Raw genomic sequence first — 23,039 nt, forward strand, 5'->3', positions numbered from 1 at the left:
GCGAGAAAGAATTGGGCTTGGAAGAGGTGGGGGCAGGGTAGGCCTTAGAAGCAGGAGTAGACAGAGTAGAGGCAGGTGTTGGCAGTAGAGGAGTGGTAAGGGGAAAGGAGGTGGAAGGCATCGTAAATTAGATGTGGGGGCCAATCCTGTGAGAAAAATTGGCTAGGCAAGTACGTGTGAAGTAGACACACGTACTTGCCTGGCTATAACTTTAAAGTTTCTTGTGGAGTCCGTCTCTGGAGGCACAGGACACTGAGGAGGTGCGCTGCAGCTTGATGGAGCACTGTATGCCCTGAACGGTGAGGAGAGGCAACACAGGCTGTAAGGCGTGCAGACCACACGTACAGGCTGAGGCGTGGAGACTTCAGACAGCAACAGGAGTGAAGAGGGAGGCTTCCTGCCCTTGGGTAGGCAGCCACCGACGCACCAATCCTGATGGTGAAGACGAAGGTCCAGTAACTACCACTCGGTGAAGAGAGCAACTCTGGCTGTGAGCGATGAGGAGAGCCAACACTAGCTGAATGGCGAGCAGACTTCATATACAGGCTGAGGCGTGGAGACTTCAGACAGCAACAGGAGTGCAGAGGGAGGCTTCCTGCCCATGGGTAGGCAGCCACCGACGCACCAATCCTGATGGTGAAGACGAAGGTCCAGTAACCACCACTCGGTGAAGAGAACAACTCAGGCTGTGAGCGATGAGGAGAGCCAACTCTAGCTGAATGGCGAGCAGACTTCACATACAGGCTGAGGTGTGGAGACTTCAGACAACGGCGAGGAGAGGCAACACTGGCTGTATTGCGTGTAGACTACACGTACAGTCTGGAGCGTGGAGGCTACAGACAGCAACAGGAGTGCAGAGGGAGGCTTTCTGCCCTTGGGTAGGCAACCACCGATGCACCAATCCTGAAGGTGAAGACGAAGGTTTAGTAACCACCACTCTGAGGATAATCACACTCAACACGGGGTAATTAGAGAGGCGAGATCGTTCGTCGATGGAGCTGTGTCCAATGAATGAACCAGAGGTACGAACGAACGAACGAAAGTTCAGGTAAGATCCCAAATGGGATGAGCGGGGAAGACGGGACAGACGAAGAACAGTGCTGGAGAGGAGTGTTCTTAGTCGTAGAAATAGAGCCAGTGCTTAACCCAGCAGCGAGGCGATCGTGGGACAGATATTGAGAAGAGAAATTCAGGCTCTTCTGTTGGGACTCCGGTGGGGTGAGCGGGAAGGAAGGGACATACGACGTTCAGAGCTAGAGAGGAGTGTAGAACTGAGCCATGTCTTAACCCAAAGGGTAAGGCGAACGTGGATCAGAGAATGGTACCTGTCATAGAAGGTACCTCTCGGAGAATCCAAGGTTATTTGTAAATAGGGTTAGGAGCAGGATCATGCAAGGAGTAGAAAAGGTTGTGTTTGTTTGTGGGTCTGCGAATGTCTTCGTCAAGGAGAGAGGTCCAGTAGTCATGTCGTGTCACAAGTTTATCAATCTGTCTGTCACAGAGCGTCTTCCAGTACAGATTCAGCGCAGGGATGTCTAACTGGGCATGTAGAGACTCGCATGTGGCGAAGTCCTCCCATCTGACATCAAGCACCCAGCGCAGCGCCTTGTTCTGGACATGCTGCAGTTTAAGTAAGTTTGTTTTTGCTGCAAGAGAGAGGGCTAGAGGAGAGTAAGTTATCAGAGGACGGAGCAGGACGGCTAGATATAGGCAGGAGGAGGTGGTGGTAGTAGTAGTAGTAGTAGTAGTAGTAGTAGTAGTAGTACAAGAGTTGTATATAATACCGACAAGATGAAATTAAGACACATGCACAACACCCGGGCATCCCCATCATAGACGTTTCGCCATCCAGCCAGCCACTGGATGGCGAAACGTCCACAACAAAGACAACCAGACGCCGCACATGTGTCTTAATTTCATCAGTAGTTGTAGTAGTAGAAGAAGAAGAGGTAGTAGTAGTGGTAGTGGTAGAAGTGGGAAATAAAAAGGACGAGCCAGTCAAATACAAAGGAAGGGGAGCACTGCAAGAGAGCTAGATGCCCACAGAGGGAGAGCAAGCGCACAGAGGTGCGTGAAAGGGAAGTGGTGAAATAAATGAAGAATGAACAGAAACACTAGACAGGAAAGAGAAAGACAACCCAGAGGAGAAAAGGAAAGAGGAAAGGGGAAGAGGAAGAAGAAGAAAAAGAAAAAGAAAAAATGAGGATTCAGGTTAAGTCACGGGTGTTCTGAAGTTTGGAGCATTTTACAATGTAGTGGGAGAGGAAGGCATCTACAGAGACGAAGCCAGGGCTAAGGTTCATACAAGGAAAGTTGTGTATTAGAGAGGATTCAACTAGACGGCGACTGTTCGAGTTGGAAGTAAGGAAGACAGTTTTAGCAGAAGACCAGTCAATAGGATGGCTATGATCTCTGACGTGACAGAAAAGAGCATTGTTAGTGTCGGCAAGCCTAACACTATTTTTGTGCTCCCTAAGTCTGTCAGAAAGAGATCGACCAGTTTCTCCGAAGTATTGAAGAGGACAGGAGGAGCAAGAAATAGAGTAGACACCAGGAACATCTGTAGAGGGAGGAGAGGTATGAACGAGATTAGTGCGAAGAGTGTTAGTCTGGCGGAAGGTAAGCTTGATGTCTAAGGGACGGAGAGAATTGTTGAGATTAGAAAGACCGGAAATGAAGGGAAGGCAGAGGATAGAAGAGTTCTCATGAGTAGAGAGTTTGGGAGAGAAGGAATTGCGTTTAGCACGTGAGAGGGCAGAGTCTATGAAATGGGAAGGGTAGCCAAGACGGGAGAACGAATTATGAAGAGTGGAAATTTCTGCTGGAAGGAACTGAGGATCACAGATGCTGAGGGCACGGAGAAAGAGGGAGATAAGAACACTTTTCTTGACAGGGGAAGCATGATAGGAAAAGTAGTGAATGTACATGCCACTGTGCATAGGTTTACGGTAAACGGAAAAGGAAAAACCTGTATCTGAGCGGTGGACATGGACATCAAGGAAAGGAAGCAAGGAATTAGATTCCCATTCAGCTTTAAACTTAATGGAAGGGGCAAGATTATTAAGAGCTTCAAGAAAAGGTTGGAAGAGACTGGAGTCATGAGGCCACAGAGCAAAGATGTCATCCACATAGTGGAGCCAGAGTGAAGGTTGCACATCGAGGGTAGGAAGAAGAACAGTCTCGAAGTATTCCATGTAAAGATTAGCAAGGACAGGAGAGAGAGGAGAGCCCATAGCCACACCGAAGGTTTGGGAATAATATTTCCCTTGGAAGGAAAAGGAGTTAGAGTCCACACAGAGGCGGATCAGATCAAGAAAGACATCATTGGGGATAGGGAGATGTAGAAACCCTTCATGGGCCTTCTCTCTAAGGAAATCAAGGACATCATCAAGAGGGACATTGGTGAAGAGGGACTCAACGTCAAGACTAAGCATCTTACAGGTTGGGAGAGCGCGAACCCGTTCAATGAAGTCTTGAGAGTGACGGAGGTGGGCAGGAGAAAAAGTACCAAGAAAGGGAGTGAGGGTTTTGGCCAACCAAGAAGCAAGAGAATAAGAGACAGAACCTCTAGAGGATATGATAGGACGAAGAGGAATATCAGGTTTATGGTACTTTTTCTCCTGCCCACCTCCGTCACTCTCAAGACTTCATTGAACGGGTTCGCTCTCTCCCAACCTGTAAGATGCTTAGTCTTGACGTTGAGTCCCTCTTCCTTTGTATTTGACTGGCTCGTCCTTTTTATTTCCCACTTTTACCACTACCACTACTACTACCTCTTCTTCTTCTACTACTACTACAACTACTGATGAAATTAAGACATGTGCGGCGTCTGGTTGTCTTTGTTGTGGACGTTTCGCCATCCAGTGGCTGGCTGGATAGCGAAACGTCTATGATGGGGATGCCCGGGTGTTGTGCATGTGTCTTAATTTCGGTATTATATACAACTCTTGTACTACTACTACTACTACTACTACTTCCACCACCTCTTCCTGCCTATATATAGCTGTCCTGCTCCACCTCTGGTTAGTGTGACTTTGTCAATGGTCCAAGTCGGACCGAAACGTCGTCGTAAGCTTCTTTCTTTTATGTGCGGGTTATTTGTGTATAGCAAATAATGTTGTTGCAGTGACAACACCAGGAGGCAGCTCGGACGAGAACTCACACACACACGAGCTTTTAAATCTCTGCACAAAATTCAACTTAAAACAGCAAATAATAGAGCCTACTGGACTGAAGAATACACTAGACTTCATCTTCATTAACAATGATGATCTGATACGAAATGTCACCATATCAAAAACAATATACTCAGATCACAACATAATCGAGGTTCAGACATGTATGCGTGGAGCCCCAGACCGACAAAATGAGATCAGTCACGAGGGAGCCTTCACCAAATTCAACTTCAATAACAAGAACATAAAGTGGGAGCAAGTAAACCAAGTCCTAACCGATATAAGCTGGGAAGAGAGACTAAGCAACACAGACCCCAACTTATGCCTAGAACAGATTAACTCGGTGGCACTCGATGTATGCTCAAGGCTTATTCCTTTAAGAAAAAGGAGTAGATGTAAAATAGAAAGAGACAGGCGCTCCCTTTACAGGCGACGGAAAAGAATAACAGAGCGGCTAACAGAGGCCAATACATCTGAAATGCGTAGGGAGACACTGGTCAGAGAAATAGCAAACATCGAACTTAAGATAAAAGAACCTTATAGGAGTCAGGAATCGCGGGAAGAACTAAAAGCCATAAATGAAATCGAAAGAAACCCAAAGTATTTCTTTTCTTATGCCAAATCAAAGTCGAGAACAACATCCAGTATTGGGCCCCTACTTAAACAAGATGGGTCCTACACAGATGACAGCAAGGAAATGAGTGAGCTACTCAAGTCCCAATATGACTCAGCTTTTAGCAAGCCGCTAACGAGACAGAGTCGAAGATCTAAATGATTTTTTATGAGAGCGCCACAGAATTTGGTAAACACAAGCCTATCTGATGTTATCGTGATGCCAAATGACTTCCAACAGGTGATAAATGACATGCCAATGCACTCTGCCCCAGGGCCAGACTTACGAAAGTCCGTGTTCATCAAGAACTGCAAGAAGCCACTATCACGTACTTTTAACATCCTATGGAGAAGGAGCATGGACACTGAGGTCGTCCCACAGTTACTAAAAACAACAGACATAGCCCCACTCCACAAAAGGGGCAGTAAAACAATAGCAAAGAACTACAGACCGACAGCACTAACATCCCATATCATAAAAATCTTTGAAAGGGTCCTAAGAAGCAAGATCGCCACGCATCTAGATACCCATCAATTACACAACCCAGGGCAATATGGGTTTAGAGCAGGTCGCTCCTGTCTGTCCCAACTACTGGATCACTACGACAAGGTTCTAGATGCACTAGAAGACAAAAAGAATGCAGATGTAATATACATAGACTTTGCAAAATCCTTCGACAAGTGTGACCATGGCGTAATAACGCACAAAATGCGTGCTAAAGGAATAACAGGAAAAGTTGTTAGATGGATCTATAATTTCCCCACAAACAGAACACAAAGAGTAGTAGTCAACAGAGTAAAGTCTGAGGCGGCTACGGTGAAAAGCTTTGTTCCACAAGGTCTGGTGGTTAACGCTCTCGCTTCACACGGCGAGGGCCTGGGTTCGATTCCCAGCCAGAGTAGAAACATTGGACGTGTTTCTTTCAACCTGTTGTCTATGTTCCCCATCAGTAAAATGGGTACCTGGGTGTTAGTCGACTGGTGTGGGTCGCATCCTGGGACACTGACCTAAGGAGGCCTGGTCACAGACCGAGCCGCGGGGGCGTTGACCCCCGGAACTCTCTCCAGGTAAACTCTCCAGGTAAACTCGCTCCCATCTTGTTTCTCATCCTCATATCTGACATAGACAAGGATGTCAGCCACAGCACCGTGTCTTCCTTTGCAGATGACACCCGAATCTGCATGACAGTGTCTTCCATTGCAGACACTGCAAGGCTCCAGGCGGACATTTATTTATTTATTTATTTCCAATTTGTGCACACATACAGAGGTACAAAAAAATACAGATAAGAGCAGTATGCCAAAGCCACTTATACTATGCATAGCATTACGGGCTGGCTTAAAATTAACTTAAGATTAACTAAGCAATGATTATTATTATTATTATAATCAAAAAGAAGCGCTAAGCCACAAGGACTATACAGCGCTGCTACTAAGCAATGATGAAATCAGTGATAAAACATTAATGTAAACAGATAACTATAAAGCACAAGTGAGTATTACAAAGACAGGTCATATGGTTGCATTCAGTTAGGTAGTGATTCTGTTAGGTAGTGTATTTAAAAAATAATAAAGTTAGATTGGGTTTTAGGTTTAACATTTATGTGATATAATTGTGAGAAACATTTAAGATATACAATTTATAATGTTCAGTTATTCAGTATTTATTTGGTTTTGGGTGAGTAAGTAATCTTTGAGAAGAGACTTGAATTTATAAACAGGTTGTGTTTCTTTTATATTTACAGGTAATGAATTCCAGATTTTAGGGCCTTTTATGTGCATTGAGTTTTTGCATAGTGTGAGATGGACACGAGGAACATCAAAGAGTGATCTGTGCCTTGTGTTATGGTCATGTGTTCTGTTGAGGTTGGCAAGGAGATGTTTGAGGGGAGGGTTAATATCAGAGTTAAGTGTTCTATGTATGTAATAGGTGCAGTAATAAGTATGGATGTTTTGTATGGTGAGTAGGTTTAGTGTATTGAATATTGGTGGAGTGTGCTGCCTGTAGTGAGAATTTGTTATCATTCTAACTGCAGCCTTTTGTTGGGTAATTAGTGGTCTGAGATGGTTAATTGTTGTTGAGCCCCATGCACAAATTCCATAGGTGAGATAGGGGTAAATAAGAGAGTGATATAGGGCCAGGAGGGCTGACTGTGGAACATAGTACCGTATCTTCGATAGTATGCCTACAGTCTTGGAAATTTTCTTAGAAATTTGATGTATATGTGTATGAAATTTGAGTCTATTATCAAGGTGGATTCCTAAGAATTTTCCCTCTGTTAGTTTTGTGATAGGTGATCCATTTATCATTATGTTAAGAGGGACATCTGTAGCTCTATTACCAAACTGAATGAAGTAGGTTTTGTCAATGTTTAGTGTGAGTTTGTTAGTCCTCATCCAGGTAGATATTTTCTGTAATTCGGTATTTACAGTATTGGCTAGCGTGACTGGGCTCGGGTGAGAGAAGACGTATGTAGTGTCATCTGCAAATAGTGTGGGTTTGAGTAATTGCGAAGCATTTGGAAGGTCATTTATGTATAGGAGAAAGAGAAGAGGGCCAAGGACACTTCCCTGTGGGACACCAACTGTAATTGGTTGTGCAGAAGAGTTTGCCCCATTTGCGTACACATATTGGCTTCTGTTGCTGAGGTAAGACTTGAGGTAGTTGAGGGAGTGCCCTCTTATACCATAGTGTGACAATTTTACGTGGAGCAAGTCATGGTCAACTGTATCAAAAGCTTTACGTAAGTCAATGAAGATCCCCAGTGGGACTTCTTTTTTCTCTATTGCAGTGTATATATGTTCTAGCATGTGTATAATAGCATCATTAGTATTTTTATTAGGCCTGAATCCAAATTGGCAGGGGTTGAGTATGTTTTGGGAGATAAGGTAGGAGTAGATTCGTTTATGAATTAATTTTTCGAAGATTTTTGAGAGAGGGTGTAAGTTGGATATTGGCCTATAGTTATTCAACTCTGTTTGGTCTCCTCCTTTGTGGATCGGGGTGACCCTTGCTATTTTGAGTACTGTAGGGAAGGTGGAGGATTCAATGGATTTGTTAAAGAGTGTTGCAATGATTGGTGATAGCACTTGTGACACTTTTTTGTATATAAGGGGTGGTAAGGTATTTAAATCTCCTGCCTTGTTTTTTAGTGCGTTGATAATAAGGGAGACTTCGTATGGGTTAGTCGGAGCTAGGAACAGTGTGTTCGGGTAGTTGCCGGTGAGGTAGTCATTTGGTGGGGTATCTGAGCTTGGGATTTTATTGGCAAGGTTTTGTCCTATAGTGGAGAAGAAATCATTGAGTCTGTTTGCTGTTTCTGTTGGTGGGAGTTGGGGTTCATCTGTTTTTGCTAATTTTATTTCGCTATTTCGTGATATCTTTTTTGTTCCCAGAATTTCTGATAGGGTTTTCCAGGTCTTTTTTATATCACCTCTTAAGTTGGATAATCTGTTCTCATAATACAATTTTTTTGCCCTTCTTATCAGGCTGGTTAGGATTGACGAGTAACGTTTTGTTTGGTCTCTGGTTATGTGACCCATTCTGTACTGTTTTTCATATTGGTGTTTTGTATTTATGGATTTGAGAATGCTGGGTGTTAGCCAGGGACTGTTCAGTCTCTTTGCTGTCATCTGTTTAGTTTTTTTAGGGCAGTGCTTGTTATAGAGGTATTGGGTTTTTTTTAGAAAATTATTAATACATTCGTCAATGTCTGTATAGGTTTCTAGCTCAACATCAACCAAATCTTTCAATGGGCTGCAGAAAACAATATGAAGTTCAACGATGAGAAATTTCAATTACTCCGATATGGTAAACATGAGGAAATTAAAACTTCATCAGAGTACAAAACAAGTTCCGGCCACAAAATAGAGCGAAAACCCAACGTCAAAGACCTGGGAGTGATCATGTCGGAGGATCTCACCTTCAAGGACCATAACATTGTATCAATCGCATCTGCTAGAATAATGACAGGATGGATAATGAGAACCTTCAAAACTAGGAATGCTAAACCCATGATGACACTCTTCAGGTCGCTTGTTCTGTCTAGGCTGGAATATTGCTGCACACTAACAGCACCTTTCAAGGCAGGTGAAATTGCTGACCTAGAAAATGTACAGAGAACCTTTACGGCGCGCATAACGGAGATAAAACACCTCAATTACTGGGAGCGCTTGAGGTTCCTGAACCTGTATTCCCTGGAACGCAGGCGGGAGAGATACATGATTATATACACCTGGAAAATCCTAGAGGGACTAGTACCGAACTTGCACACGAAAATCACTCACAATGAAAGCAAAAGACTTGGCAGACGATGCAACATCCCCCCAATGAAAAGCAGGGGTGTCACTAGCACGTTAAGAGAGAATACAATATGTGTCACGGACCAGAGATTGTTTAACTGCCTCCCAGCATACATAAAGGGGATTAAAAATAGACCCCTGGCTGTCTTCAAGCTGGCACTGGACAAGCACCTAAAGTCGGTACCTGACCAGCCGGGCTGTGGCTCGTACGTTGGATTGCATGCAGCCATCAGTAACAGCCTTGTTGATCAGGCTCTGATCCACCATGAGGCCTGGTCACAGACCGGGCCACGGGGGCGTTGACCCCCGGAACTCTCTCCAGATAAACTCCAGGTAAGCTGTAGGGGGGGGGGGGGGTGGAAGGCATTCAGGCTCAATTCAGGGAACTGGAGCACAGATCCAGTTCCCTGGATGAAGAGCCCCTCACCAGAAGGTTTATCAGTAAGAGATGATTTGCCATGATGAATGTAAGTGTTGATCACGACTCTATAAAATACATAATTGTGCTAATATTAACAAAAAAGTTTATTTACCTCCCTTAGTTATTCTGAGATGATATAAATAATACAGAAGCATGATAAACACTCCAAAATTTAAAAACAAAATGACGTGATACGTAGGTTTTGGAGAGGTCGGGGCAGAGATTTTTTTTAACAGGCAACAGTTAGGCAATTTTATTCTTTATTGCCTAACTGTTGCCTGTGTGTCTTATATACCAACCTGTCGGTATTGTATACCATTTTGATATTCACAAGGTTCCTTGATGTTGGTGAGGGGCTCATGATCTAGGGAATTGGAGCTGTGCTCCGGTTCCCTGAATTAAGCCTGCACATCTTCCATATCCCCTGCATTATCCTACGGGTTTACCTCTCCCCTTGATTATAATAATAATTGCTTGACCATAATGGATTATATATCGTTTTCTCTTGTCCCTCTGGATCCTTTACCATTAGAGAAAACGGTGTGGAACACTGGGGTAACTATATAAGATCACTCCGGTCGTGTGTAAGACTGAACAATAGCTAGATTTTCTCGACATTTTTTTTTGTTTTCCCAAGTAATCAGCTATGCGCGCGTTTCCTAGATTATCTCGGAAGCAAGTTATTCACCTATTTCTCGAAAGTGTGCCATTAATAATGATCGGATTGAAAGGATTTTCACAGGAAACAAAAAACATTTAATGTTTTACAAGCTGGTAAATTTATTTTTGAAATATCCCAAACATATTTTTTTTTATTTCTCTGGAGTAAAAGGTAGATATTTTGCAAAAATGTCAAAGAACTTGCTAACTGTATTTTTTGTGGGTGAATGAAGATGAGATATAATACAGTGCATATTTAGATTCCTTACAAAATCGGATTAACATTACTTTATCCGTAGTGTGTGCCCCCAAAAAATTTTGGCAGTGCCAGTACATGCCACCTTGCTGCCAAATTTCATTTTCAGTATTTTTGTTTTCATTTGTTTGTTGAGAGATCTTATTGAAACTTCTTCAAAGCAGCTTGAATATACGCTTCCTAAAGCACACCAAAAATGAAAGAAATCGGACAATAAACAAGAAAACACAACGTTTCGGGTAGTGTCAGTTAAATTCTGAGTCAGGAAATTCTACACTAGTAAAGGGCCAGAGTAGAGTAATTCTAAATGATCCTGGTGTAAAAGATTGTTGTAAATTGTAGAGGAATCCCAAACCATCCTAGTAAAGATCGAAATCAGAATTAACAAAGGACTGACTCATCTAAGTGAGACAGCAGACCTGCCTCGTCCTCATTTAATAACAGGACGTTGATTACTACCAGTTGCTATCAGTACAGAAGCACCATATGACAAAAACGAGTACATGAGAAATAAGTTCAACCAATTTAATAAAATCATCAAATGATGAATATTTTGTCCTTCAAGTAAATTACTGTGGCGAGTGTAAACCTTGTAACTCCCCTGGTGACAATGTATTAACTTACGATGTCACACAACACAGTTACCATTAGGTAAAATTATTTTAATGTATGCTGAACGGCAAAGGGGAATAAGAACTGCTAAAGTGATAAATAGGAGAAAATCGACAGTTAAGAGGGAAGTGAAAACAAAAAGGCATCATTATGAGGAGAACCAAGCACAAGCACAAGGACCTAGCTTAAGAAATACATCCGAAAATGTAAGACAAACTAAATCAAGAACCGTTATATGAAGCATCTCATGAAATATATCCATCACAACAAGAACAAGGGAGGTAGACTAGACAAATGGTCCAATAAGTCTGAGGCGACCCGAGAAATCTTTTACAAGACGGAATTTTGTAATCAGTGTCTTGGATTATCCAGCTGACCACCAGAGTGGAATATATTATTCCTAACAATCAGTTGTTACTTTATGGTTGTGCTAGTTGTGGGGAAGGTATGACTATTTTCACCTCTTACTATTCATAACAGGAAAAATCAGTTTTGAAAATTTCTCTTGTAACATATATTTGATCATGTTCATTGAAGCCACAATTTTTTTTTTAACAAACTTCACTGACTATCACTAATAATTACTTTAGGAAACCCCAGCGAAAGAAGACTTTGATGTCAGAATAATCAAAATCGATTAATTTATATTCATTAAAACCTTGAAATTTATGATAATGAAGGTAATGAATATTAAATGAATTAGCTGTTTCCTGATATCACTGCCAATCCAAAACTGATTAGATTTAATTTTAATTAAAACTGGTGTTATCAGTATGGGCGCCGATGGGCAAGAGTGAGCACAACATTGTGATTTCAGTACAAGTGAACATTATCAGTAGGAGCTCCCTGGAGAATATGCAGAAAATCACAGTTAAATTTACACCAATGTATCACGACACAACTAAAACTGCATGTAACGTTTAGATATTCAGCTCGTCCCTGTCACTAAGAAGAGGTTTGTTTCTATTCAACATCATAGGCCATTTCAGAGGTTGTACTTTATGGGCTATCTTGCAGTTCGTTTTAATCCTTCTGTACCCATAATGGAGTTATGATGTCCCTCACGGTGGTTTCTGTAGAAAAAAAATGGATATTTTCCCATCTAACGATATATAATATAATGATTAATGGTACCTAATTATCGGGAAATTTACTATTAGGTAGGAAGTATAATTTACTGAGGCACAATTTCTCCAATTCATCGTCATCTAAAGTCATAGTTGTCCAGTAGTTGAGACAGGCAGGAGTAGCCTGCTCTAAACTCAAGTTGCCCTGGGTTGTTTAACTGATGGGTATCCAGGTGGTTGGCGATCTTGCTTCTTAGAATCCTTTCAAATATTTTTATATGGAACGTCAGTACTACCTATCTGTAATTCTTTGCAATTGCTTTACTGCCACCTTTGTGGGGTGGGGCTTTGTCTGTTACTTTCAGTGACTGTGAGATGACCCCTATGTCCATAGAAAAAAACAAGAGACAAGACAGGAGATTTAAATACCTTACCACCCTTTATATACAAAAAAGCGTCACAAGTGTTATCACCAATCATTGCAACACACTATCAAATCCACTGAATCCTCTACTTTCCCTACAGTTCTCAAAATAGCAAGGGTCACCCAGGGCCAGATTAAGAAGTCTCCTGGCCCTAGGCTATTCAGATTGGCGGGGCCCCTTTGAGTTACGGGTAAGCGAAGCGACCCCTTCCAGCTTGGGGGTGGGGGGGGGTCGGTGTGAGCCTGTTTAAGGTCTAATTAAATACATTCTGGCTATTTAGATTAAATTTAAGAGAAAATACATCAAGACAACCAAAACCATTTACCAACAGCCATTGTAACCATCTTGTTAAATCATGCATTTTAAAGAGAATAAACTCAAGACAGCATAGTATTACTAGATTAGGCTATTAAAGTAGTGACATCATGTACCTATTATAATCAGCATAACCACTACAGCACTATTATTCCCTTTATAAATCACTGACCATTATTGTTATCATTGCATCATGCATAAGACTATCAAATCATATAAACTCAAGAAAGTACAGAATTGTTTATATTCACAGGCACTTCTTAAATAAACATTTTTCTGGATTTCATATTGACAAAAATCATCAATTATATTCTGAAAATCAATATTTCTTGTTAGATCAGACTCAATGGTCAGCAAAGCTAGGTTACACAATTTGTCTTGGCTCATTGTTGAACGGAGCTGGTTTTTCACTCTTTTCAAAACAGAAAATGAACGTTCTCCTTCACAGTTATTAGCAGGAAGTGTTAGGTAAAGGCGATACACTATGTCAACATTAGGGAAGGTTTCTGAGATACCTGCATTTCTTAAATGTTTCAAAGCAGCTGAGGGCGCACATTTTTCAGGTGGAGCTTTAATCTGATTCATATATCCAGAAAAATGAACTATTTCTTCAACAAATGTGTCCTGAATATCTGCTGAAAGGTGTTGTTGCAACTTTAATGCAGCTTCTCTCAATTCTGCATCTGGCATAGTAGTAATTTTGAACAGAAATCCAAACTTGTCATTGAGATTCTGGTAGATTTCTTTTCTTTTGACCAATTCTGTAATCAGTGAATCCAGAATGAAGTATGTAGCTGTCTTACATTTCTGCCTTGGTAGCAACACAATTTCATTGTCTGGCTCTTCAAAATTGCGTTTCCTCTTCCTTGACCGCTGATGATCAGCCCGGTAACTGTTGTCTTTCACCAGCAGTTTAGCTTTCTCTTCAAACATTTCAAAAGCTTCATCATTGTGAAGTGAGCTTGTGATGAGCCCCTGAACCCCTTGGACCACGGGGCCCCCAAATGCGCGGGGCCCTAGGCAAATGCCTAGTTTGCCTATGCGGTAATCCGGCCCTGGGGTCACCCCGATCCATAAAGGAGGAGACCAAACAGACTTGAATAACTATAGGCCAATATCCAACTTACGCCCTCTCTCTAAAATCTTCGAAAAATTAATTCATAAGCGAATCTATTCCTTCCTCATCTCCCACAACATACTCAACCCCTGTCAATTTGGGTTCAGGCCTAATAAAAATACTAATAATGCTATTATACACATGCTAGAACACATATACACTGCAATAGAGAAAAAAGAAGTCCCACTGGGGATCTTCATTGGCTTACGTAAAGCTTTTGATACAGTTGACCATGACTTACTCCATACAAAATTGCCCCACTATGGTATAAGAGGGCACTCCCTCAACTACCTAAAGTCTTACCTCAGCAACAGAAGCCAATATGTGTACACAAACGGGGCAAACACTTCCGCACAGCCAATTACAGTTGGAGTCCCACAGGGAAGTGTCCTAGGCCCTCTTATCTTTCTCATATACATAAATGACCTACCAAATGCATCGCAACTACTCAAACCCACGCTGAGGTCAGTGGTCACGTGCGGTCATACTTGCCTAAGCTCTTGGGAGTTAGCGTGGGGTGTTACCAAGCACCATGGCTTGTTGTAGTGTTTTAGAATCTCAGGTTAAAGTGTTGATGAAGGAGATTCTACTTCTTCAGGAAGAAAATAGGAAGCTGAAGCTTTGCATAGATGAGTTTGGGAGCGAGTGTGAGATGGATTTAGGAATGGTAACCAGCAGTGATAGTGGCAGCCGCTTTAAGTGGCAAGTGGTTCACAGTTCAGGAAGAAGGAAGATGAGAGTAAATAGAGAAGATGTGAAGGTAGGAAATCGATTCTCTGTTCTCCAAGACGAGTGTACTTCAGTGGTTAGTGAGGTTGAAGGTACCAGTGATTCCCCTGCTAATCAAGGTAAGAATATTTTAATAGTAGGCGATTCTCAGGTAAGATATATGGACCGTGCATTTTGTAACAGAGACAGAAAGGTCAGACAGTGTGTCTTCCTGGAGCTGGTGTTGGCGACATAGTCAGCAGGTGGGATAATATGGCAGGTAATGGGAACAAGCCCATTATCTGTCTTAGTGCTGGGGGTAATGGCATTGGGAAGGGCAGGAGAGAGGAGCTGCTGGATAAGTACAGGTCAGCCATAGAAGTAGTTAGGTCTAAGGGAGGGATCCCAGTCATATGTAGCATCTTGCCTAGAAAGGGAGTGAGCAATGAATGGATGTCCAGGGCAATTGGTATAAATTGCTGGCTAGACAGGTACTGCAAGGAACTTGCAATCTTGATAACTGGGACCTATTCTTTGGCAAACGTGATATGTATGCAAGGGATGGGGTTCATCTCTCTGGGGATGGAGTGGTTGCATTAGCCAATTCAATTGAGAGGGTAATTGATGACTTTTCTAGGAATTTAAACTGATAGATTATAGAGGTACTGGTGTTTGTGGGAAACAGTCAGGCTGCAGCATTAGGGTTAAAAACAGCAGTTATTACCGGGATACCTCAGAGATATGTTTAAAAGACAATATTCAAAATAAAGTTGCTAGTAATGGCAAATAAATTGATCAACAAACAAAGAGAGATAGTAGTGGGCAACGAGTGACTAGCTCTCTTAAGGTTTACTATACAAATAGTAAGAGTCTAAGAAATAAGATAGATGAGCTAAAATTACTTGCAAGTGTAGGCAATATAGATATTATTGGTATAACAGAGACCTGGTTGAACCTGAAAGATAGAGAAATGCCTTCTGAATGCAACATACAGGGTTATAAACTATTCCACACTGATAGGGTCAAAAGGAAGGGTGGTGGTGCGGCGATGTCAGAGAAAATTTAAATTGTCTTAGACATGATATAAGATTAGAAACATCGAATACGGAATCTGTTTGGCTACAGTTTCTCGAGGGACGTTACAAATTAATTTTGGGTGTGATTTATAGGCCCCCAAACCTTGATAGGGAGTGCAGTAAGCTGTTATGGGACGGAATTCATAAGGCATCTAGATATGAAAATGTTGTGATAATGGGAGATTTTAACTTTAGACAAATTGATTGGAACAATATGACAGGAAATCTTGAGTCTAGTGACTTTCTAGATACGGTACAGGATTGCATTTTAGAACAAGTTGTGACAGAACCAACTAGAGGAAACAATCTGCTTGACTTGGTTCTTGCCAACAAAGATTCACTAGTTAATAATCTTGAGGTTAATGATGAGCTTGGGGAAAGTGATCACAAATCACTTAGTTTCAATACATCATGGAATTACCTAGATAACTCCATTCAAATCTCTGTCCCAGATTTTCGCTTGGCCGACTTCATGGGACTGAAAAATAACTTGGGTGGGCTAAATTGGGATGTCCTGACTATGGGTCAGGTAGGTGATCTTGGTTGCCAATATAACGTTTTTCAGAGCATAGTTCTAGCTGCCCAGACAACTTTCGTTCCGAGTAGGGAAATTAGATCTAAGAAAAATGATCCCAAATGGATGAACAATTGATTAAAACATATCATTGGTCAAAAGAGAGGCATGTATAGGCGTATCAAAAGAGGGGATGGGCAGTTAAGAAATCAATATATTCAATTAAAGAGAGAAATAAAAAAAGGAATAAGAAAAGCTAAAAGGGATTATGAGGCTAAGGTCGCAAGGGACTCAAAGACTAACCCAAAAGGGTTCTTTCAGGTATACAGAAGTAAGATTAGAGACAAGATTGGCCCACTTAAGAGTAACTCTGGTCAGATCGCTGACAGTGAAAAGGATGTGTGTGAAATTCTAAATACCTACTTCCTCTCAGTTTTCACCCAGGAAAATACTAGCGATATTCCTGAAATAATAGATTATGTAGAACAGGATGATAAACTATGTACGATTGCGGTAACTAGTGACATGGTCCTCAGACAAATAGAGAAACTAAAATCTAACAAATCCCCAGGTCCTGATGAACTGTTTGCAAGGGTGTTAAAGGAATGTAAAGAGGAACTTAGCATACCTTTGGCTAATCTTTTTAACATATCACTACAAACTGGCATAGTGCCTGGTAAGTGGAAAATGGCAAATGTAATACCTATTTACAAGGCAGGTGACAGGTCCTTGACTTCGAACTATAGACCAATAAGCCTTACCTCCATAGTGGGAAAATTTATGGAATCAATAATTGCCGAATCAATTCGTAGCCATCTTGACAGACACAGATTGATTAATGATTCTCAACACGGTTTTACAAAGGGGCGTTCCTGTCTTACGAATTTACTAACTTTTTTCACTAAGGTGTTTGAGGGGGTAGATCATGGTAATGAATATGATATTGTGTATATGGACTTCAGTAAGGCTTTCGATAGAGTTCCACACCAGAGGCTATTGAGGAAACTTAGGGCACACAGAATAGAAGGAGAAATTTTTTCCTGGGTAGAGGCATGGCTGACAAATAGACAACAGAGTGTTTGCATAAATGGGGAGAAATCAGAATGGGGGCACGTCACAAGCAGTGTTCCTCAGGGGTCAGTGTTGGGCCCATTGTTGTTCACAATTTACATAAACGACATAGATGAGGGAATGAATGGCGACCTAAGCAAATTTGCTGATGGCACCAAAGTAGGCCGTCTAATTTATTCTAATGAGGACATTAGAGCACTCCAGGATGATTTGAATAGACTGACGCAATGGTCAGAGAAGTGGCAGATGTAGTTTAATATTGACAAATGCAAAGTTCTAAATGTTGGACAGTTAAATAACCATGCCTCATATAAACTAAATAATGTAGATCTTAATACTACTGATTGCGAAAATGATTTAGGAGTTCTGGTTAGCAGTAACCTAAAACCAAGACAACAGTGCATTAGTGTTCGCAATAAAGCTAACAGAATTCTTGGCTTCATATCTAGAAGTATAAATAATAGAAGTCCTCAGGTTGTTCTTCAACTCTATATATCCTTGGTTAGGCCTCATTTAGATTATGCTGCTCAGTTATGGTCACGGTATTACCGAATGGATATAAATGCTCTGGAAAACGTACAAAGGAGGATGACAAAGATGATCCCATGTATCAGAAATCTTCCTTATGAGGATAGACTGAGGGCCCTGAATCTGCACTCTCTCGAAAGGCGTAGAATTAGGGGGGATATGATCGAGGTGTATAAATGGAAAACAGGAATAAATAAAGGGGATGTAAATAGTTCTGAAAATTTCCAGCCAAGACAGGACTCGCAGCAATGATTTCAAGTTGGAAAAATTCAGATTCAGGAAGGATATAGGAAAGCACTGGTTTGGTAATAGAGCTGTGGATGAGTGGAACAAACTCCCGAGTACAGTTATTGAGGCTAAAACGTTGTGTAATTTTAAAAATAGGTTAGATAAATACATGAGTGGGTGTGGGTGGGTGTGGGTTGGACCTGACTAGCTTGTGCTGCTGGGTCTGGTGCAGTGCTGCATCCTTGAGTGGAGGACCAGACTGGGTGGGTCATTGGAATAATCCGGGGGGTGGGTCATTGGTCTAATCCGGGGGGGGGGCATGGACCTGCTCTGCATGGGTCAGTAGGCCTGTTGAAGTGTTCCTTCTTTCTTATGTTCTTATTTGCAGATGACACTACATACGTCTTCTCTCACCCGAGCCCAGTCACGCTAGCCAATACTGTAAATACCGTATTACAGAAAATATCTACCTGGATGAGGACTAACAAACTTACTCTAAACATTGACAAAACCTACTTTATTCAGTTTGAGAACAGAGCCACAGATGTCCCTCTTAACATAATGATAAACGGATTACCTATCACAAAACTCACAGAGGGAAAATTCATAGGAATCCACCTTGATAATAGACTCAAATTTCGAACACATATCCAACAAATTTCCAAAAAAAATTCCAAGACTGTAGGCATACTATCGAAGATACGGTACTATGTTCCACAGTCAGCCCTCCTGGCCCTATATCACTCACTTATTTACCCCTATCTCACCTTCGGAATTTGTGCATGGGGCTCAACAACAATAAACCATTTCAGACCATTAATTACCCAACAAAAGGCTGCAGTCAGAATAACAAATTCCCACTACAGGCAGCACACTCCACCAATATTCAAAACTCTAAACCTACTCACCATACAAAACATCCATACTTATTATTGCACCTACAACATACATACAACACTTAACTCTGATATAAACCCTCCCCTCAAACGTCTCCTTACCAACCTCAACAGAACACATGACCATAACACAAGGCACAGACCACTCTTTGATGTTCCTCATGTCCACCTCACGCTATGCAAAAACTCAATGCACATAAAAGGCCCTAAAATCTGGAATTCATTACCTATGAATATAAAAGAAACACTGTCTGATTATAAATTCAAGTCTCTTCTCAAAAATCGCTTACTCACCCACAACTAAATAAATACTGAATAATTGTATCTCACAAATTGTATCTCATAAATGTTTCTCATTATTGTATCTCAGTAAATGACCATATGACCTGTCTTTGTAATACTCATTTGTGCTAAATTGTTATCTGTTTTCAATACTGTTTTTACCACTGAACATATCATTGCTTAGTTAATCTTAAGTTAATTTTAAGCCTGCCCATAATGCCCTGCATACAAGGGGCTTTGGCATGTTGCACTTTAATAACTGTATTCCTGTACTTCTCTGTATCATGTTCAAATTAAAAATAAATAAATAAATAAATAAATAAATAAAAAATAGAGCGCTGAAGGCACGTGAAAGGGGCGTCTTGCAGTTTTTGATAGAGTCTGGGTCTGGGGCCGAGTGCATGGGCATTTCATTTACTGCTTTTTCGAAATCTTGTGCTATTAATTAATTAATACACCAACCCGGATCACACAGTTCTCAGCCACCCTAATTGACCACATACTTTGTAACCGCTCTGAGAACATTAGTCAGTCAGGCGTCATTACCACAGGCCTTAGTGATCATTTCATCATTTACTGCACCAGGAAAATCACTAGGGAACGGATAGGCCTACACACGACAATAAAAATGAGGTTAACTAGAAACTAGAATAAAGAAACACTGGTAGATAGGCTACACAATTGTGACTGGACAGAGATAATAAGTTGCACGGTCGTAAATGATACCTGGGAAAAATTCAAAGCAATGTTCACTGCCATTCTTAATAATACTGCACCAGTTAAAGAGGTTAGGATTAAACAGAGAACCGAACTCTGGATGACTTCTGAGTTATTAGATAATATGAAATTCAGAAACCAGCTGCTAAAAAGATTTAAGGCAAACCAGACAGGATATTGCACCGCTAAACGAATTCCAAAGGGTGAGGAACAGAGTGCAGAGGCTTGTAAAAGGAGCAAAGGCAAGACACTATTGCTCAAAAATCGAAGAGTACAAGAATATTCCCAGAATCTCTGGCAACAACTAAAACTGTTGAGGTATAGTCATAAACCCGTAGATAGATCTAACATAGTACTAAATATCGATAACGTGGTATGCCACGAAACAACTGAAGTGGGAGATTGTTTTAATTCCTCCTACACAACTGTCGCATCAACACTAGTAAGTAAACTTCCAGCTGCATCAAATACCTTTCTAACACAGACTCTGCTAAGTTTAAAAAGTACTATACCAATATAGCGGTAACCCCAATATAGGCTAAACCCAATTAAGAGCACCAGCCCCCATAACATCCTGTGTAAGTTCATAAAAGTTGGTGAATCTGAATTGCCAATCCCCATTGCTCACATAATAAATTTGTCCATCACCGCAGGCACGGTGAAAAGCTCTGTTCCACAAGGCACAGTACTCGCTCCCATCTTGTTCCTCATCCTCATATCTGACATAGACAAGGATGTCAGCCACAGCACCGTGTCTTCCTTTGCAGATGACACCCGAATCTGCATGACAGTGTCTTCCATTGCAGACACTGCAAGGCTCCAGGCAGACATCAACCAAATCTTTCAGTGGGCTGCAGAAAACAATATGAAGTTCAACGATGAGAAATTTCAATTACTCAAATATGGTAAACACGAGGAAATTAAATCTTCATCAGAATACAAAACAAATTCTGGCCACAAAATAGAGCGAAACACCAACGTCAAAGACCTGGGAGTGATCATGTCGGAGGATCTCACCTTCAAGGACCATAACATTGTATCAATCGCATCTGCTAGAAAAATGACAGGATGGATAATGAGAACCTTCAAAACGAGGGCTGCCAAGCCCATGATGACACTCTTCAGGTCACTTGTTCTATCTAGGCTGGAATATTGCTGCACACTAACAGCACCTTTCAAGGCAGGTGAAATTGCTGACCTAGAAAATGTACAGAGAACCTTCACGGCGCGCATAACGGAGATAAAACACCTCAATTACTGGGAGCGCTTGAGGTTCCTGAACCTGTATTCCCTGGAATGCAGGCGGGAAAGATACATGATTATATACACCTGGAAAATCCTAGAGGGACTAGTACCGAACTTGCCCACGAAAATCACTCACAATGAAAGCAAAAGACTTGGCAGACGATGCAACATCCCCCCAATGAAAAGCAGGGGTGTCACTAGCACGTTAAGAGACCATACAATAAGTGTCAGGGGCCCGAGACTGTTCAACTGCCTCCCAGCATACATAAGGGGGATTACCAACAGACCTGTGGCAGTCTTCAAGCTGGCACTGGACAAGCACCTAAAGTCGGTTCCTGATCAGCCGGGCTGTGGCTCGTACGTTGGTTTGCGTGCAGCCAGCAGTAACAGCCTGGTTGATCAGGCTCTGATCCACCAGGAGGCCTGGTCACAGACCGGGCCGCGGGGGCGTTGACCCCCGGAACTCTCTCCAGGTAAACTCCAGGTAATACCGTACCAGAGGGATTCAGGCAAGCCAGAGTTACTCCTATCTTCAAGAAAAGTAATAGGTCTGATGTCAGCAACTATAGGCCTGTTAGTATACTCACTGTAATATCCAAAATTCTAGAGGGGGCGGTGTAATGTCAAATAGTTAAGTTTCGTAATGACAACAACATTCTCCATAGTTACCAATCAGGTTTCAGATCTTACTCAAGCGGTACCTCCTTTATTATTCTGATGGATTACATGAGAACTGAAATGTCGATAGGAAACCTCATAGGAATAGTAACCTTGGACTTGCAAAAGGTCTTCTACACTGTCAACCACAATATATTATGTAAGAAACTTGAAGCTATTGGCATAGGTTTCATAGACTGGTTTAAGTCCTATCTTAGCAACAGGAAACAATTTGTCTTAAACAACAAAACTGAATCAGAACCCCTGCCGATAGCATGTGGAGTTCCCCCAAGATAGTATTCTGGGTATCTTATTATTCCTATGTTACGTTAACTACATGCCTATCAGTGTCAAGAGGAAACTCCTAGTGTATGCGGATGGCAGTGCTCTGTCAGTGACAGGTAAAGACCCACAAGATATAGCTAATGTAATAACACTGGAATTGGAGTCCTGCAGCAAATGGTTTGTAGACAACAAACTATCGTTACACCTCGGGAAAACGGAAGCCACACTGGCACAAAAATATATTATGAAGGGTAAATAATTTTAATGTCCGGTGTAATGGGGAAGCCATCACTTCAGTTTCCTCAGTAAAATATCTGGCCAGGATGAATTACAACAGTTGGATATGCTGAATGTTGAAGACAGAGTAAAACAACTGAAGGTAAATCAAGTTTATATAATTGCTCAAAAAAAGTGTCCAGAATATCTTGCTGCCAATTTTGTCAAGGTTGTGAACCAAAGCAATCTTAGTATTAGGGGGAGAGAGCACAACTTTGTAGTACCCAGAGTGGGTGGCTAGGCTTCAAACACCTTTTGTTCTACAGCAACAAAGGAATGGAACAGTTTGCCTGCATATGTCAAAGCCAGTCATAGCATGAACCAGTTTAAGAAGAGAGCCAAAAGATGCCTAATGAATGTAGCGACAGGAAGGGAGGGGAATGATCTTTTATTTTCCATTAGCTAGCTAATAAGGTAATAAAAGAACCCCAAATAGAAATAAGTCACTGACTTTTTTGGGTTATCCTAGGTACTCTACACATGCTGCTATGTTTGGAAATAAGTCACTCTGTCTGACTTTTTTGGGTTATCCTAGGTTCTCTACACATATGCTGCTATGTATGATAATTCTATGTAACTGTATTGTGTATACCT

General features: G+C 41.5%; 1 protein-coding gene across 1 annotated transcript; it reads right to left on the reverse strand.

Moving 5' to 3' along the window:
- Positions 1 to 2,026: 2,026 nt before the first annotated feature.
- Positions 2,027 to 3,602, reverse strand: LOC138854577 (uncharacterized; the record flags this gene model as incomplete). Its single annotated transcript, XM_070098534.1, has 1 exon — positions 2,027 to 3,602. A coding segment is annotated over one exon (1,395 nt), but the record flags the coding sequence as incomplete, so codon positions are not given.
- Between the last annotated feature and the right edge of the window lie 19,437 nt (positions 3,603 to 23,039).

The sequence above is a fragment of the Cherax quadricarinatus genome, chromosome 63 (assembly GCF_038502225.1).
Source record: "Cherax quadricarinatus isolate ZL_2023a chromosome 63, ASM3850222v1, whole genome shotgun sequence".
NCBI classification, from domain to species: Eukaryota; Metazoa; Arthropoda; class Malacostraca; order Decapoda; family Parastacidae; genus Cherax; species Cherax quadricarinatus.